The sequence below is a fragment of the Antrostomus carolinensis genome, unplaced genomic scaffold (assembly GCF_000700745.2).
Source record: "Antrostomus carolinensis isolate BGI_N321 unplaced genomic scaffold, ASM70074v2 scaffold1392, whole genome shotgun sequence".
NCBI lineage: Eukaryota > Metazoa > Chordata > Aves > Caprimulgiformes > Caprimulgidae > Antrostomus > Antrostomus carolinensis.
Window position 1 is genome coordinate 1 of NW_010301355.1, and position 19,883 is coordinate 19,883.

A 19,883-nucleotide genomic window follows, 5' to 3' on the forward strand; every position below is an offset into this window, starting at 1 on the left:
TGGAGGAACCTCCTGGATTGTGGATGGCTGGATAAGTAGTCCCTCCAGAAAACATCATCGTGGGTAGTTAAAATCCCCCACAACAACTAGGGCCTGTGATTGCGAGGCTGCTCTCAGGTGCCTGAAGAAGGCCTTGTCAACTTCCTCACCCTGATCTGGTGGCCTGTAATAGACACCCACAACAGTATCACCCATACCATCCTCCCCCTCAATTTTCACCCACAGGCTCTCAACTCGCTCCTCATCTGCCCCTGGACAGAACTCAATACACTGCAGTTGCTCTCTCATGTAAAGAGAGACTCCACCACCTCGCCTTGCTGGCCTCTTACACTTTTCCTTTTTTCTTCCCTGTTTCCATTTCCATTAACAGGTGAAAACAAGGATACCAAGCATTAAGCTCATAGCCTTGCTCTCCTTTCTAAATTCTTTTTTCTTTCCTGAAGGCGAGTACATACCCTCATATCTTTTTTGTAATTTTTTTTCGACTTCTTCTAAATCTGTCAACTCATCTCTTTCAGTGCTTGAAATCTCATCAGGACTCTGACAAATATTTTTCCTTTTACTTATTTAGGGCAAAAATTTCCAGCCTATTAATCTGAGGGTGACTGATGTGAAAACTGGATACATTTTGAGGCATTACAATATAGTGTTGTATACTTTGAGATGCGTTTGTCCAAATCTAATCAGAATTTAAGTATCTCAATTAAAAGTTTTATTTTTCCAGGTTAAGTTTGATGCTTATAATAACTATAACAGTGACAATTAATTTTAAATTGCTGTCAAGAATTTATCCGAGATACAATCCTACACAGATAAATGAACATAGCGTTTGCACTCATGTTCAGTATTCCTGATTTGCGCATAAACCAATGTAGTGTACTTCAGATGAAGCATGTGCAGTATTTCATAATTCTTTTTTTCTTTCTTTTTTATGTATTAGCTGTGTTTTGTGGTGATCCTGGTACTCCAGCAGAAGGACGCCTCAATGGAAAAGGTTTCACCTACAGGTCTGAAGTTAGCTTTCAGTGCAGACCCCCTTTTATTCTGATAGGCTCTTCAAGAAGATTCTGTCAAGCAGATGGTACTTGGAGTGGAATTCAGCCAACATGCATTGGTAATAACTGCCACTACTTATGCTGTTTCTACTGGGAATATTCTTGATAAACTATTAGACTATAATCTATCTAGCAATTAGCTTTCCAAATATAGAAAATGTCTATGTAATATAAAAAGAGCTAGATAAATAAAGTTATATTTTTAGTATAAAAGTTTTAGGAACAACACAATCACATATGAAGTCATTTGTAAATTTGCATGATTGCTTGTCTGCTAGAAATACAGAATGTCAATAAGTGCAAGCACATAAATATGATCTATCTATTTTTAGAATCTTTTAGATACACAGAAGACTTTGTCAGATTAAAGAGTAGATTCTGTCACTGGAGACTTAAATACATTTGTCATAATCAATTCCAAATCAAAAAGCTTTTTGGACTTTGTGAAAGTAACTTTTACAGCTCAAAAGGATGAAGCAGACTGGGTCTGATCTTTTGAAATTCTGATAAACTGCTAAGTACTGTCAGTTTCTCATTGACTGATGTGCAACTGATGGACTTTTAGCATGTTACATAATCAGACTAATTGAGAGAAATGCTGGACACCTGTAACTCCCACTGACACCAGGATTTGATCCAACTTGGGGTGACTTGAAAATGATTTTGGTGTTATAACAGAAAAATCCTCTTTGATATTTCTAAACAAACACATTCAGACATAGACTGTAGTCCATTTATGTATTTTGCTAAGGCTGAGATATTTGCTATGTGGAAGAGCTGGTGTGGGCACTCTGGGAAACAGTGCTAAGCATGATTATTGAAAGCAGCTTGTATTTTTAAATTATGAATAAACACTCGATACAATTCTTTGATATGAATTCAGAACTCTTTCTGTTGATAGTTTTAATGAACTGGGCAATCAATCTCATATCTATGTTTTTTAATAGGGGCAAGAAGATTTACAAAAGCTAAATATCAGGTCTATTGTGAAGAATCTGATTTGAAAATGTCACAATGACGTTTCTATTTCTATTTTATATAGCATAATATAGAAGTACATGGAAAATACTGCATCAAAGAGAAGTTTTTCTTTTATGTCATAGCTTTTATGTTATCATAAAAAATATATTAGACCATCTAAAATCTTTACAGACACCATTGTTAAACAATTTGAAAATTAAGATCAGTGAACAATATCTAGAACTATACCTAGCAGTTCTATATGATGGCTAATGATGGCAATTTCTATTTCTGGATATTGATAATTTCCTTAAAATACTTCAGTAATTCTCCCTTTTCTTTCCACTGTTTCTTCAGATGAGACGTATCTGAAATAGTCAATCCAGCTTCATGTGTCTGTTATTAGCAATAGCATTCCAATGGATAATAATTTGTAAAGTTCTTGAGCTATTCAAGCAGGATTTTTGTTTTTTATTCTTGGTCAACATCCACCTAACTTTTGAGGCCTTTGATAAATATCATTCCAGTTTATTTGTTATGCTCTATTGATGGTCAACATTGAAAATAGAAGTTGACCAAGAGTTTAATGACATATCACATTATTGTACATGAGAAGTTCAATTTTCCCTCTGCATAAAACTAAAAATGGATACAGATGAAATACAGTTCCAAGTTGTGTTCTTCATAATGTGGTGTCAGCACAAAAGCAGACGTGGTTGCCAAGAGGGAATCACAGAAATACAGAAAGATCCATCGGATCACGTGCTATCTGATAAATGTGACTGGGCAATTCCAAAGCAAATACACCTTCAGAATCTAAAGTGGACATTGCTGAATAAAAAATAATTTCAGGCTACTTTAAATTACACTCATGAAACTGACCATCAGATAATTAGTTATACTCTGTTGATATGCCTTTGGGGTGGGGGGGGCGTGGGGTCTGTCTTTTCATTCTCTAGCAACAATCGAGGTAGTAGTCCATTTGGAACTTTAGTTTTCTTGGTGACATAAAAAAAATTCTATCAAAAAAATAAGCATTTTACTTGCTATAAGAAAGCAGATTATTTTGGGGTGTTTTTTTTTGGGGGGGGTGGTTCTGGGGTTTTGGGTTTTTTGTTTGCTTTTTTTTTTTAAATCTAACTTAATCATTAAGCTGTTCATTGGGAAAGAAGAGAAGAAAAAGATTGCCCTATATGTTCCATCTACATTGTGTATAGTGGGATATGCTATGTAGTCAAAAAAAGTTTAAAAGGATAAGCTTAGCAAAAATTAATGCAATCCTAATTCTGAAGTCTGCACTGCCAAAAATACCCACAAAAAATGCCCTTAAATAATGACAGTATACTGAAACAAAGTACTGTGATCTATCTTGGAAATTAAATTGGAAATACAAATGTAATAGATAGACATACACACATTTTGTTAAAAATTCAATTCTTGTCATCACTAGACATTGATGAAATTACTTAATCTTTGCAAACATTTTTAGAGTATTCTTTCCATATCATAATAATATCTGTCATGTTTCACATTTTACATTAGATCCAGCTCACAATACATGTACAGACCCTGGTACTCCACATTTTGGAATACAAAACAGTTCCAGAGGTTATGAGGTAATTCTTTCTTTTATTTATTAACTTTCTAAATTTAAGGTGCATTTGATAATTATAAATAGTTTAAATTATCTGTAGGCTTAAATGTTGGATGTAAACCTTATGAAATTTCCACTCCTTTTTAATAAAAACTCATGCTTCATTCCAAGCTTTTTTTTTTTTTTTTTTTTTTTTGTTTTAACATACAGCTTAAAGAAAGAACTTCTAACCTTGCAATATATCATATGTTAAATCCTTTAGGAGACTTCAGCAGGGAGAACTATTTATAAATTGATTACCTAATATGATATGACATGATATAATTACTTTGCTTTATGATCATAATTCTTTCAAACATTGATGAATAGTCAGTAAATACCTAACAACCAAAGACCTGTCTGATTCAAAGGCCATGTAGTCCTTGACAAAAAGTCAGCAAGTGGCTTTACTAAATTAGCAATTCATGTTACATTTTATTCAGTCACAGAAGATAAAAATATTCTATGTGTTGGATCCAGGTTCTCTGTGATGAATGTCCTTTCTATAATTTCCAAATTCTTCACAGGTTATTAGTTTACCAAGTGACAGTCAGAAAAGTGACTGAGGAAATAAAAGTAGATGCAACAATGATCAATCCGCAGTCATTACATAGATTGATTAACCTCATGTGGATAGATTCTTCAGGTATAAATATTTGTGATTGGAATCTAAATTATGTTCTGGTCGGGTTTGCTGCTTATTTCTGAACCTAGAGCAGTGTACCATGTAGTATCATGATCAATTTAGCAGAAATGTTTTTTGATAAATCCTTTCTGTAAGTTCCTCTGGTTATTGATACCCTGCAGTTGTGCTGTCTGTCATTGCTGTGGCTGTCAGCTCTTTTCTTCACCTTCTGCTCCTGCCTGGCTTCCAGATGCCAAGGCACTTCTCCCCTAGCCACATCTTGTGGTCTCACCCCTAAGGTGATTCTTCTAGCAATATATGCAATTGTTTTTCTGTCTGTTGTCTCATCTTGACCCAGTACCTGTCCCCATGATCACTTCAGAAACAACTCTAATCTTTGCACCTAATTTGGTCAGGTTTGGGTTTTTTTCTCTCTTCCTTTTTTCTGCCTCACAAGTTGCAGATGACACCAAGCTGGGTGGGAGTGTTGATCTGCTTGAGGGTAGGAAGGCTCTGCAGAGGGATCTGGACAGGCTGGATTGTTGGGCCAAGGCCAATTGTTTGAGGTTTAACAAGGCCAAATGACAGGTCCTGCACTTTGGTCACAACAATGCCATGCAATGCTACAGACTTGGGGAAGAGTGGCTGGAAAGCTGCCTGGCAGAAGAGGACCTGGGGGTGTTGGTTGACAGCCAGCTGAACATGCGCCAGCAGTGTGTGCAGGTGGCCAATATCATCCTGACCTGTATCAGAAATAGTGTGGCCAGCAGGAGTAGGGAAGTGATTGTACTCCTGTACTCGGCACTGGTGAGGGTGCACCTTGAATACTGTGTTCAGTTTTGGATCCTTCACTAAAAGAAGGACGTTGAGTTGCTCGAGTGTGTGCAAAGAAGGGCAAAGAAGCTAGTGAAGGGCCTGGAGAACAAGTCTTTTGAGGAGCAGCTGAGGGAACTGGGATTGTTTAGTCTGGAGAAGAGGAGGCTGAGGGGAGACATTATTGCTTTCTACAACTACCTGGAAGGAGGGAGTAGTGAGGTAGGTGTTAGTCTCTTCTCCCAAATACCGAGTGATAGGACAAGAGAGAACGACCTTAAGTTGCACCAAGGAAGGTTTAGGTTGAATATTAGGAAAAAATTCTTCACTGAAAGGGTTGTCAAGTGTTGGAACAGGCTGCCTAGGGAAGTGGTGGAGTCACCGTCCATTGAGGTATTTAAAGGACGTGTAGATGTGGTACCTGGGGACATGCTTTAGTGATGAACTTGGCAATGCTAGTTTTACGGTTGGACTAGATGATCATATCATTCTTTTCCAACCAAACTATTATATGATTCTATGATTCTAAGTTGCCTGTAATACCAAAATTGTACTAGCCAGTGCACTATTCTAATGTCTGTTGAACATGAAGGCTAATTTTGTATTCTCATTCACCTCTTGAGGCAATAGGTCTTCATGTGTTCTGTATTTAGTCTTTCTCAAGTACGTGCTCTAGCCTGCAGATCACTATCTGGTACAACAAGATGTAGACTTCTCTCCAATTACTACTGAAGTAGATTTTTTTTTTTTTTTCCATATGTGATTAGTGAGGTTTCTAGTTTGTGTGACTTAAAAAAGTTTCTATAAACCAGCTTTTAACAGTTGTTCCTCATTACAGAAAGGTCTGATGACAGGCAGTAGACCTTTTAGAGGGTTTTTCCTCTGTCTCACAGTGTCCTGTCTTGCCCTGTTCATTTTGTGCCTTTTGTGCTTTACTGCGCTGTTACTGTTAGAAATGTCTCCAAGCACCATACAAAGAGTGCATTGCTTTTATTTTTACTTTTACCTGTAAAATGAGAAGGAAATATAACTCTGTAACTACTTTGATCCTAGACATTATTTTTTTGCTTGGTCTTTTGGACCAGTGAGGAAAAAAATTTGCAGGTCATTGTTACTTACTGATACCAGAATTGGCAATTTCACAAGAAGCAAGATGATTTAGATTCAAGACCAGTGTCAATCTGTTCTAGTGTCTACTACAGAAATGCTGTGTGTCTTTGGCAAGATAGAGAGATTAATATGTTTAAAAATATTTATAAAGAGATAAGTGTACAAGCCATATCCGTAATTTGGCCTTTAAAAATACCAGTGAATTTCACAAGCCACTTCAGGAAGAACTGGTGTTGCGTTTTCTGAACACCTATCTCAATAATCTGTTTTTGTGTAACTGGATATATAGTTAACAGGTAGCCGCTTTAGAAGATAACTGCACATTTTTAATGTCCATTGAAGTCCTTCTATGACATTTGCAGTGTAGAGCTATCTGCATTTATATACCTGCAAGCTATTTTATTAATATGCATTGATCACTACCCATTTACAACATACTTTCATTTTTCTATGTGATATGTTACTTTATTAATGGCTCTGAGATGTGCTGGGTACACTGCAGCACACTTGAAGTCCTATGTAGATGAGCCAGGGGCTTATGAGTTAATAGGAGCCAACAGAGAAACACCAGTGAAGTACCTCAAAGGCATTAAGGATTGTACCTCTGAGAAGATGATATGGCTGATGGCCCAGATGATGTTCCTCTACACCAATGCATGTAGCATGGGCAACAAATAGGAGTTTGAAGCCACCGTGCTGCTAGAAAGCTATGACCTGATTGCAATGACGGAAACTTTGTGGGATGAATTCCATGACTACAGTGTGGCTATCGATGGCTACAGGCTGTTCTGAAGGGACAGGTGAGGAAGGAGGAGCAGAGGCATTGCTCTCTACGTCAATAAATGGACACAGTGTGAAGAGCTGTCTCTGAAGAATAGCTATGAGCAGGTTGAAAGCTTATGGGTAAGAATTAGAGACTGAGGCAACTAAGAGAACTTTGTAGTTGGTGTCTACTACAGGACACCTTATCAAGGTGAGCCTATTGACAAAGCCTTCTTACTCCAACTACAGGAAACTTGGCAAGAAATTCAAAGAATATTAAGGGCTTCTACAGATATGTCAGCCAGAAAAGGAAGGTCAGAGAAAGTATATCCCCCTGATGAGCAAGATTGGCAAACTGGTAACAATGGACAAGGAGAAGGCTGAGGTGCTCAACAACTCTTTTGCTTCAGTCTTCTCTGGAAACCTGTCTTCCTAAACCTCTCGAGTAGATGGACCAGAGGGAAAGGACTCAGGGAGCAAAGTCCCTTCTACTGTAAGAGAAGACCACCTGAGGAACCTGAATATACATAGGTCTGTGGGTCCTGATGAGATGCATTCCAGAATCCTGAGGGAATTGCCTGATGTATTTACCAAGCCACTCTCCATGGTATTTGAAAAGTCATGGCAGTCAGGTGAGGTCCCTGGTGACTGGAAAAAGGGAAACGTTGCATGCATTTTTAAAAGGGATAGGAAGGAGGACCCTGAGAACTACCGCCCTGTCTGCCTGGGAAGATCATGGAAGAGATCCTCCTAGAATCTATGCTAAGACACGTGGAGGACAGGGAGGTGATTTGAGACAGCCAGCACAGCTTCACCAAGGGTAAGTTCTGCCTGAACAACCTAGTGCCCCTCTATGATGGAGTGACTACATCAGTGGACAAGGGAAGAGCTACAGATGTCATCTATCTGGACTTCTGTAAGGCCTTTGACATGGTCCCCCACAACATCCTCTTCTCTAAATCTGAGACATACAGATTTCATGGGTGGACTGTTAGGTGGATGAGGAGTTAGTTAGGTGGTCACGTCCAGAGGGTGTCAATGGCTCAATATCCAGATGGAGACAGGTGACAAGTGGTGTCCCTCAGGGGTCCATAATGGGACCAGTACTGCTTAATATCTTCAGCAGTGACACAGACAGCAGAATCAAGTGCACCCTCAGCAAGTTTGCAGATGACACCAAGCTGAGTGGTGCAGTTGACACTCCTGAGGGATGGGATGCCATCCAGAGGGAACTTGACAAGCTTGAGAAGTGGACCCTCATGTGAACTTCATAAGATTCAACAAGGCCAAGTTCAAGGTCCTGCACCTGGGTTGGGGCAATGCCCGATATCAATACAGGCTGGAGGATGAAGGCATTGAGAACAGCCATGCTGGGTACTGGTGGATGGAAAGTTGGACATAAGCCAACAATGTGCACTCACAGCCCATAAAACCAACTATATCCTGGGTGGCATCAAAAGAAGCATGGCCAGCAGATTGGAGGAGGTGATTCTGCCCTTCTACTCTGCTCTGGTGAGACCCCACCTGGAGTACTGTGTCCAGCTCTGAAGTCCTCAGCACAAGAAAGACAGGCCTGTTGGAGCAGATCCAAAGGAGGGCCACAAAAATGATCAGAGGATGGAACACCTCTCCTAGGAAGAAAGGCTGAGAGAGTTGGGGTTCTTCAACCTGGAGAAAAGAAGTCTCCAAGGAGACCTTATTCCATCCTTTCAGTACTTAAAGGGGACGTATAAGAAAGATGGGAACAAACTTTTTAGACAGGCCTGTAGCAATAGGAGAAGGGGTAATGGTTTTAAACTAGAAGAGAGTAGATTTAGACTAGATGTGTGGAAGCAATTTTTTACAATGAGGGTGGTGAAACACTTGAACAGGTTGCCCAGAGAGGTAGTAGATGTATCCAGTTTCCATGCTTTTCTATTCTCAGCAGAAGTCTTAAGAGATATTTTGCAGTTACTTTACCTTTTCTTCTGAGAAAGATCATACCGCAGTTGACCATAGGAAGACTTTCCAGAACATCACTCTGCTGCTTGAACATCACTCTGCTGCTTGAACATCTCAAGTAAAACTTAGGTAGTTTATGGTAACAAATGCAGTGTAAGGAATTGTGGCCTGGAGTTTTGTCTAGTGAATTTATTTCTAGATGGAACAGTTTTTCATAGTTTTTTCTTTTCTGTTTTCCTCTTAAAAAACCATTTTTAGTCAAGTTACACAATGAGAAAGCTTTGAAGCAGACTTTATGGTCAAGTTCTATTGAAATATATGCAGTGATATACAGGAAAGAGAGACATCTCAGTCATTTAGTTTGCTCCTGTCACCCTGACAAACTAATAAGCTGAAATGTATGAGTGTCATTCTTTTCCATGTGCACAGCCTTGTCAATATTTTTTTTCACTTATTGCTTTCAAATAAGCTTACAGAAGATCAATTTCTCAAACTTTTCATTGCATTAAAAAAAAAGTTTAGAAAGTATAAAAAGTGGATATTTTTATTTTTGTCACTGTCTTGATATCTGACTACACATGATGGATACTTCTTTAATACTATGTTTTGATCCTTAGGTTGGGAGCACAGTCTTTTTCAGATGCAGAAAAGGTTATCATATTCAGGGTTCTACCACCCGTTCTTGTCTTGCTAACTTAACTTGGAGTGGCATACAGTCTGAATGCATTCGTAAGTCTGTTTTCTAATTTAATGAGTTAGAATATTATGCAATTTTTCAAAAGTTACAAAGTGATGCATGTGGAAATTCAAAGTAAATTATATGCTATGAAAAAAATTAATTTTATTTAGAACAGTATTTTTAAAAGTTTTTTGTTTCCTGTTCTAAGACCGAAGATGTATTTGGGATATTAATTTGAAGTAAGATTTCTCAGATTTTAATATTTTTTTATTAAGTTCACAATAATTTTATCAATTTTACCCAAAAATTCTGTCCTCTTTAACCCACTGCATTAATTGCCAGGGTTTTTGTGTATGTTGGATTAATACAGGACAGAAAGTAGCCTAAAATATGGATGGGGCTATTTTGCTGCCTAGTATTTTGTCAATCATAAACTAGAACTCGGCAAAATTCAGCTTTTGTGTGCTACACATGGGTATGCAAATGATTAGTGTATTTATAGCTCCATACGGGTTGGAGGACATTAAATAACTATTTTACTAAAAAACATTGATCTAAGCTAGAATTAATGTATTAGAATGACCTTAGATTCTTATTCTATTTCAAATTATCTTTGGGTTGTTATAAAGGAACACCATGGAGCACAGAGACAGAAGCACACTGAGCAACCATATCTGTTATAATCATTGTACTATGTCAAAGCCTTCCTATGGAACCTTTATTTCAATTGAAATTTATAATGAATTTATTTAGCACTATAACCTCTCTGTAATTTTCAAGGTTCTTTAAAACATTGAGTGGAAGTGACAACAGTATAATAATTCACAGGACTAATCATTGCACCATGTACAATGGCATGTGCATTTTAACTCTTTTGTGTTTGCTATCGTGATTCAATACATGATAGTATCATTTCCATCTTCCCACAATAATAAAACTATACACTCAGAGTGTTACTTTTACAAGTAATAGCTACTTTACATTTCTAAAAGTACAAAGTTTACATAATGAAAGGGGATAAGTTGACATGCATTTATTTCAAATTACAGATTCTAATCCTATGGAAACTGTTTACCACCCCTTTTTCTAACTCTGAAAAACCCTTTGCAGCTCATGCATGCAGGCAGCCAGAGACGCCGGCACACGTAGATGTGAAAGCAATAGATCTTCCTACTTTAGGGTATACTTTGGTGTATACCTGTCAGCCAGGATTTTTTCTTGCTGGTGGATCAGAGCATCGGACATGTAAGCCAGATATGAAATGGACAGGAAAATCACCTATTTGTAAAAGTAAGTCATTACTCAAGTGATATGTTGGGCCCTACTTGGCTGGATTTCATTTTCCCCTGACATGTTTATTTTATATAGTAGAATTTATTTTTTTCCACTATTTAAAGATGCATATGACACAACACTTTTTCCTTTATGAAAGAAACAGTAAAAGAATCAGAGGGAGAACAACATCTAGAACTCATGGAGGAAAACATGGGGATATGTGTGTGTAAATGCACAGGAACACATACATATGTTTATTCCTAACTGCAGCAAACAAACAATTTAAAGTATTACTTTCAACTGTATCTTCATGCCACAGTTTTAAAAAGAATTTAAATCTATTCAGTGTTTACTGTATGATTTTCTATTAGGAACAAAGTTATTTCATAGCTTGGCTTTTAGATTCATTCAAGTATGCTTTTTGTCTAAGAAAATCTTCTAAAATAAAAATGAACAATAAAATTTAAAAAAAATACATCTTCAACTTTTATTTATATCCATGTGAATTTCATATAGTTTTGCTAAAGTAACTTGAAGTATATAGTTATGAGGGCTAAATTTGCTCCTCACGTGTGAATAAACATGGATATAAGTTTCCAATTCAGAAAAATAAAAATTAAAAAAATAGAATTTGAATAAAGGAAAATTAGTCAGATGCCATGGGAAAGATGTTTGCAATATTATTTTTAATTCTAATACATTAAAGAATGCTAAATAGATTTGATGTTTGAAAAATATTTTATTTTTCATTAATGTGTGGGTAGCATATTTGTTTCAACATTGTCAAGACATATAATATACATGTAAAAAATTATCTACATATTCTAGTTCCCTAAAGGGTGATTTTTCATGGCTACTCCATAATTAATAATTTGAGATAAATTATCCTGTATGTTTTTGTTAATTTTCTTCTTTTTTAAAGACAAAATACAGAAAATTTTTCTATAAGCAAGAATTTTTTTTTTTTTTTTTTTTTTTTTTTTTTTTCCCCTTTGGTTTACAGTCTTTAGGTATAATTCTCCTGGAATGCCTTTCTTAGCACTTGATCAGTCTAATAGTGAAATTCTGCTCTTAAAGAAAAAAAAAACACAACAAAACAAAACCAAAAAACAACAAGACCAAATCTTACTATGTGATATTAGCTTTTTTAAAGTGGCTAATGGTATGAGGCCAAAACTTGATCTAGGGTCAACGGACATAACTTTCCTGAGTGTATCAGAAACATAGCAAATAACAATGTCTGTGATCCTTTCCCATGTTATCTGATCCCGTCATCTTAATCTAGCTACCTGACTTTTGCCAGTTTGTGTCATAAACGTATCAATCTTTATTAACACAAACTTTACTATATTTATTATACTACTATTCATAATTACATATAGTATCTGTCCCCTCTATAAGGCTCTCTTTTATAGCACTGTGACTGATATAAAAATTTTAGGCCTAAATGTGTGAAATACATGGCTATTCAGACAACTTTTCACAGTAAAAATGGTGTTTACATAAATTATTTTCTGATAGTTTTGTGTAAATGTACAGATTTGAACACGTAAAATATTCAAAATTAGTTATTTCTGTTTTAAATATGTCTCTATTGGATAAGAGGTAATTACATCCATCAGGCATTGTTTTAACATTCTATTTACAAAAAAAAAAAAAAGTGTTCATAAAAATGATAATTTGTCTTTTTACTTGTAGGTAAAGGAGTGAGAGAAGTTAATGAAACAATAACTAAAACTCCAGGTTTGTATACAAGAAGAGTTTTAGATCTAAATAAATTAAATTTATTTATACTCTAGATTGTGAAGGGTAATAGAACTATTTCCAGTATTTAACTTAAGTATTTATTACTTATTTCAAAGGAATGTAAATGTTGAGGTCTTTCATAATAACAGGTGCAGTGTAAAACCTATTCTATGACATTCTTTCCCAAACAACATTTTTTTTAATTTCTACAGTAACAATTTTGTGAATTGCACAAAAAAAAAATATGTCAAGCCAAAAATGTAAAGCATACAGACGCAAAACCCAGATTTGATGTAGTTTTATATCAGAGAGATTGCTATAATGGAGAGCCTTATAATGAGTGTAGATTATAATTGCAGGGATTGGGTTCAGTCAAAGTTCTGCCCTTTACGTTGCAAGTGTTGTAAGAAACCACTAAAAAAAACCTAAACAAAAAAACCCCAAACAAACCAAATCCCCACAGTTTTGGAAATTTTGATGGCATTCATTTCTTGGAAACTCTTAAGATACTCTAAGATAATGTGGACGACCACCAGCAGCAAAAATTACTGCTGCTTTTCTATGCCTTCTCATTAACACATGCACAGTTAACCTTTTCCTCTTGCCAGTGAGGAAATAGACAAATACATCTGATAAATCCTTAATGTAGATCTTTCTAGGTTCAATAATTTTCAGAAAATAAAAAGCCTATTTATTTTTTTTTTTTTTTTACTGGCTTATTTAACAACGAACAGCGTTTTCACCAAATAAATGAGCTTGCAACTCTATATTCCGAATTTTAGCAAGCTGCAGGGAGAATAAGATTAATGGTTCACACTTACGGCAGTTCACAGAAGGACTCTGCAGAGTAGATGGGATAAAAAGGTGTTTCTGATAATAATTAACCTTCTTGGTGAGTTTATTAGTGAGAGTGTCAGGTGAAACCATAAATGAGTTCTTCTCAAATGCATTACTTCTACAGACTCATAATAAAGCACAATATAATGTGCATTCATTATAATTAATGGAGGATTCACCTCACTGAACACCTAAGGTATGCATTAATCTGCTGCCACACAGATTTTGAAGTTTCAATGCCAAATTAAAATATAGATCAAGTCTCCAAATATATTCACTATGCGGAGCATCAGTATCAATTCACACCACATCATGTCCCTTACAACTAGTTTTGATAAGTAAGCACTGTTTGAAAAGATTTTCTTTAAAAAATGAAATATTATGATTGAAAATGCCAATAATGGTAAGCAGAGAACTGAAACTGTGTAACAAATGACAGTAATTAACAAATAAAAGTTTTAAGCTGTTTTTAAAAACTAAGTCTGCACTATTATTATGCCTTTTAAAATTGTGAATTCTCTTTAGTATAGGAAACTATGTATTTTGGAGCATTTTCTTTAACTTCTTATTTCAGCTTTCAGTAGAATTCCATTTGCTGCTCTTTTTATTTTAAAAGGGATGAAGTTAATATTGCTAAAGTAGAGTTTTTGTAACAGAATAGGTTCATGTTCTGATTTCTCATCTTTGGATATGTGAATGCAAATTATGTTTATTATTGTTCATTAAATTACTATTTTTTTTTCCAGAGTTAATGTTTTAATAAGCAATATTAACTATCATTTTTACAGTACTGTAAATTATAATACAGTAAAAGTTGTGACTAAAGAATTCTCACAATACCTATGCGAAGTTTAAGAACTACAATACAGTGTTTGGTTACCATGGTTCTCACTGCTTTGTATAGTCTTTGCAAAAATAGTTAGGAAGGTGTTTTAATAAGTAGCCATGGATTTTCCCATTTGTCACATTCCAAGGAGAATCCACAGTTGGTTCAGTATTAGTATAATAATACCCAGTTCATTTTTCTCACTCTACATTTGCCCACAGTGGGTGGGAAAGGCAGGGACATTGCAAGGACTTGGCAGAATTGGGTCAGAGCCAGCCAGTTCCTCAGCAGCATCTATGGAACTGCAGCGCTTGCATTTTAACCTTTTACAAAAACATGACTGTGGAAGTGGAAATATATTTTGCTATTTTCTTCCTCTAATGATTCTGTCCATCTGCAGCAAGTGCAAATTCTGTAAATACTGAGTCAACGTTACTATTTTGCAAAGATTAACAGCTATTATTGACAGTTAGATTAGTTAGAGAAACAAGATACTGAAGATGTTGAGTGAGACTGAAGAAGCATGGTGTCTGCCCCTTTGTAAGTGTCTTACGTGGTACCTATCAGGTTCATACCAGTAATACTAGATTATTACCTTCATGAGAATAACTTCAGACACACAATTTTAATTTAAAGCAAAGAAAAATGAAAAATAATTTTAACATTCAAATTTACTGTATGTCAATATTGTAACAAAGCAATAAGGAATATAAAGAGTCTGAAAGATACTTTACAGAATTAATATATTTGAAAAAAATATATAAATTCTGAGGACCGTGAGATACTAATTAAAATTTAGTGCTTCAGATTTTTAGCATTAAGTTGAGGCTACCTTGTATGAAGCCACAGTTGTGCACTGAGTTTTACTTTGGGAAGAGAGCACTGAAGATTCTCTGAAGTTGTTGTACTCAAAGCCATATAGCAGGTCTCCTCTCACTTAGAATCCAGTGTAGTACAGACGACATACTAATGATGTTTTCAAATCACGCCACATTAAGCTTGAACATTTACTTGTGGCTTTTGCACAATTTGAAGGCAAAAGGCAGTAAAGAAATTATGCTTCTTTATTAAATGCACACCAGGAAGTGTAATAATATGATTAAGAGACAGTCAACAGCTAATCAGTCTAAGCTTAGAACTAAGTAGAAAAATGTCTATTTTCAATTGTCGAAAGCTGCCTGGAAACACTGGGTGCTGACTGACCAGGAGGAGGGTTGGTCTCTTTTGGCCAACTTAACTGTTTGTTTAATGTAACCGTCATATTTGAAGGAAGTCTCCCCCAGATTTTATAACAGCAAATATATGGGAGAAATAGAACAATGTGTAGGGGAAAAATGAATATTCAAGACATGTAACACCCTGTAAATGTACCTGGCATAAAATGAACATCTCTTCTCCTAAGAATATTTTTCTCTTCTCTTTTTACTTTTTAATTAATTTTAGTATTGCAGATACTGTCAAATAAGATATACTTTTTCTGCTCTTTTTGCAATTTAGCCAAATATTTAAAATACAACATTTAATGACCTGTAAATAATTTTTTTTCCTGTATAGAGGAAAATGCCAATAACATCAAATAAATGACCCACATACATATACTTCTTCCTATAATTCACGGTTCATTGTATACGTTTTTTACTTCAGATTATTCAAACTGCATTTTCTGAGAAACAGACCCTTTATTTACACCAAAAAAGTTCTCTGCTCTGGCAACTTCACTGTTCACAGGTGCAGCAATATTGCATGGAGAAAAGATGTGGAGTCTAAAAATGACTGATAAAAACTTGTGCTACACTGTATCTGGAAATCAGTGAATTCAGTTGACTGTTCAGTTGATATCCAGTCAAAAATCACACACAGTGCTGCTTTAATAGATTCATGAAACAAAAGAGATGGGACCAAAGACAGTGTCTTCTTCCAGGAATTCCTGACTTAAGAATATTATTTTATTTTTTTTTCATCATACCATAAAGCTACAAGGCTTTAGAGGAATAGTCCATTATTTTGCATTCAATGAAGCATGCAAGCCATGAAGTGTGAGGTTAGTTCAGAATATATATTCTCCTGGACATGTGTAGTATATTATAGGCAATTGTATGGAAATGTCATTCAATATATTGTCTTTATTGGTGTAAAATTTTTACTTTATTACCTCTTTAGAACAGTGGATTGATGCTGTAACAGAAAAAAATAAAATCATAAATATGGCTAGAAAGATTGCTAATTTGTTGTTGTTTTCTCCTTTGTTTTTTTTTTTTTTTTTTTTTTTTTTTTTTTGTCTGCTTCTATTTAGTTCCCTCAGATGTGTTTTTTATAAATTCACTGTGGAAAGGGTTTTATGAATATTTAGGAAAAAGACAACCTGCTACTCTGACTGTCGATTGGTTCAATACAACAAGCAGCAAAGTGAATGCCACTTTCATTGAGGCATCCAACATACAACTCAAACTATCAGGTATGTTCAGAATTTGGTGTTAAAAAAGCTGTTCTTTTAAATTTTTTCATCTGTTCAGTTGTGGTTTTTCTCCATTATTTAATAGTGACTAATGTCTGCCTTAAAATAATGTGGTCTTGATGGCATAACAAAAAATAGTCACAGATAATTAAATAATGCAGTAAATTATGCATACTTTTTAATCAACTTCATGAATTCTTTTCTGCAAATCTGACTGTGAAGTTCTGATTTAGCCTCTGATCACAGTTATATTTGAAAAGAGCATTATCAGCTATCAGTACATTTTAGCGTCAACCATTCAGAGAGAATTTCAGTAGCTGATTTCCAAACAGTAAATTTTCTTTCACTGCACTATTGATATTTACTATAGCAATACACTGTTGTGATGTGACTAAAATCCAATTTCTTCCACTTCAAGGAAATTCCAGGCAAGGAATTCTATCTTATTCAGAATTATTCAAATACTGCATGAAAAGACAAATATTCTTGCCCATTTATGCATAAAATTAAACAGTACAAAACCATCTTTGTATCCTGTTATCAAATACGATGTGGGCAAAAGATTAGTAAAATAAGATCCTGTTATTACAGCACTTTAAATCTTTTTGTTTTTTCCCCTGGTTATAAAATCCTGCTATTATAGAATGTTTATTACAAAATATTTTAGTTCTAATGCAATATACTTAGCTTTGAAGGGGTATTTTAACAAACTGGTTGAAAAATTGTTTAAAAGGCATATGTTGCCTCCTTTATCTTAATAGGTGTTTACAAGAAAGAAGAAGCCCATTTGCTCTTAAAAGTTTTTCAGATTAAGGGACCTAGTGACATTTTTGTAAGCAAGTTTGAAAATGACAACTGGGCACTCGATGGTTATGTAAGTAATCAGAAACTACGGATAAAGCTTGCTGAGTTTAAAGTTTGAAGTAATTGTGAAGTAATTGTTTGAAGTAATTTGTGATTTCCTATATAACTCTATCCAACATTTTATACTACAGGTATGTAATACATCACTCTAGATGTCAGTGTAGAGAAAATATTATTTTTCTTTTCAAAGATACTTATGCAAACTTCCATATACCACACTCTTATTAAAATTCCTAGTTTACGAAGGGGAAGTGAATCAGCATATTTTGCCATGTTTTTGCCTTGTTTTCTTAGATAAGGATAGGAATTTTATCTTTAGAAATATTGTCTTTTTTTTTTTTTTTGCTTGTTAAATAGTTCACTGTAATAAAATTACATTTAAACTTGAAGAAAAAGAGAATTGTTTTACCCTTTCAGTTCTTGTTTGTGCCTCATTATGCTTTACATGAAAAATAATAAAGTAATTCCAAATCTTATTTTTAAACTTTACTTGATACTGTTGCAAACTTAAAGTGGTAAATATTGTATAAGCATAGAGAGTTCACTCATGTTTTAAAGGATAAAAGTGAAAAATCTGGGCTCCATGTATCTAAGTCAGAAAAACAAATGCCTAACCTTTTTATTTATTTGTTTCAGAATTCCTTTTTTTCTGTTTCAACATATTCTAGGTATCATCAGGGCTTGAAAGAGGAGTTTTTACATATCAAGGTGATATACATGGAAAAGACTTTGGAAAATTTATGCTCCAAAGACAAGGTATATGCATGCGTAGAGCTTTAATATGTATAATCTTTTGAAGTCTTGCAAGAATGAATTAAACAAATGACTTAAGCCATCTAGGCTGTGTTCCCTAGTTCAAGAAATACCAGAAACTACTGGAACGAATCCAGTGGAGGGCTACAAAGATGATTAGGCCTGGACCATCTTTCTTATGAGAAAAGACTGAGACACCTGGGTCTGTTTAGCCTGGAGAAGAGAAGACTGAGAGGAGACCTTATCAATGCTTAAAGGGCAGATGTCAAGAGGGTGGGTACAGACTCTTTTCAGTGGTGCTCATTGACAGGATAAGGGACAATGGGCACAAACAGGAACACAGGAAGTGCCATCTGAAGATGAGGGAAAACTTTTTTACTTTGAGGGTGAGAGAGCACTGGAACAGGCTGCCCAGAGAGTTTGTGGATTCTCCACTTTAAGAGATATTAAAAACCTACTTAGACACAATCCTGTGCAACCTGCTCTAGATGAACTTGCTTTAGAGGGAGGGTTGGACTAGATGATCTCCAGAGGTCCCTTCCAACCTCTACCATTCTGTGATTCTGTGATTCTGATTCTATGAAGTAATCATGTTTCTTTCATGCCACTGCTATTATAAAAAATGTAGTAAAATATGCATATTTTAAATATACAGTTCAAATCCCAATTTAACTCTGCTTAACATGTTAATATCTCATGTTTACTAGTATAGCAACCTAATAAGATGACTATAGAATGGTCTTAAAGAGAATGCCATTGCAACTGCTTGCTTTTCTGTGAATGTCTTTTTGATAGTAACAGGTATTCCATGCAATGCAAAGATATTTTCTGCTCAAAGACATAAATTGCAGTTGGAATCATAAAGGGAATTAAAGGGACAGAATCAACATTGATTTTAATGGTGTCCTTTGCAGAGTGCTTCTTGCTGGTGGATATTTTTATCTATATATATTTAGACAGAATTCTGTTTTGCTGTCAAAAATATGAAATGAGGAACTGAGCTATATTAGAGCTATGAACTCAAGTGTTCCAGCAGCTGGTGAAAAACTAGTTATTTTACTCATAAAATAATTTTGTCATAAAACCTAATAAAACATTTACTCATGAAATATGTATTCATAAAATAGTTTTGGCAAATATCAAGTGTAGACATCTACATATCCTGCTTCTGGAACTACTGCAGAGTGGTCAAAGCACAGTATATGTACAGCAAAGTACCAGGATAGGAGGGGAGCCTAGCCACTATATCTACACAAGCTGTATCTACTTTTTTATAAATTGCCTTGGTTCCATTAACTTTATTGGTGCTGTACACAATGCCCTTTAAAGTTCTGTCAAATCTCCCTTGTATTTCTTTGCTCTGTTAACTGCTGTAATAGCAGTTATCTTATGGATTTGCTCATCTTGGCCAGCTCTCAAATTGCTGCATATGTTTAGTCACAAGGGGTGGAAATCTTACTCTTCAGAATCTCAGCCTAAAATCTGCCTATTACTGAAGGCGAATACAATTTTAGTCTTCAGAGTAAACACTTGTGTGGGGCAGATTATT

At 35.2% G+C, this 19,883-nt stretch overlaps 1 protein-coding gene across 1 annotated transcript; it reads left to right on the forward strand.

Annotated features, from left to right (window-relative positions):
* Window positions 1–2,660: 2,660 nt before the first annotated feature.
* Window positions 2,661–18,337, forward strand: LOC104521415 (CUB and sushi domain-containing protein 1-like; the record flags this gene model as incomplete). Its single annotated transcript, XM_010163400.2, has 6 exons — window positions 2,661–2,801; window positions 9,517–9,628; window positions 10,689–10,868; window positions 16,556–16,717; window positions 17,479–17,591; window positions 18,250–18,337. Coding segments are annotated over exons 1-6 (796 nt in total), but the record flags the coding sequence as incomplete, so codon positions are not given.
* Window positions 18,338–19,883: the final 1,546 nt, after the last annotated feature.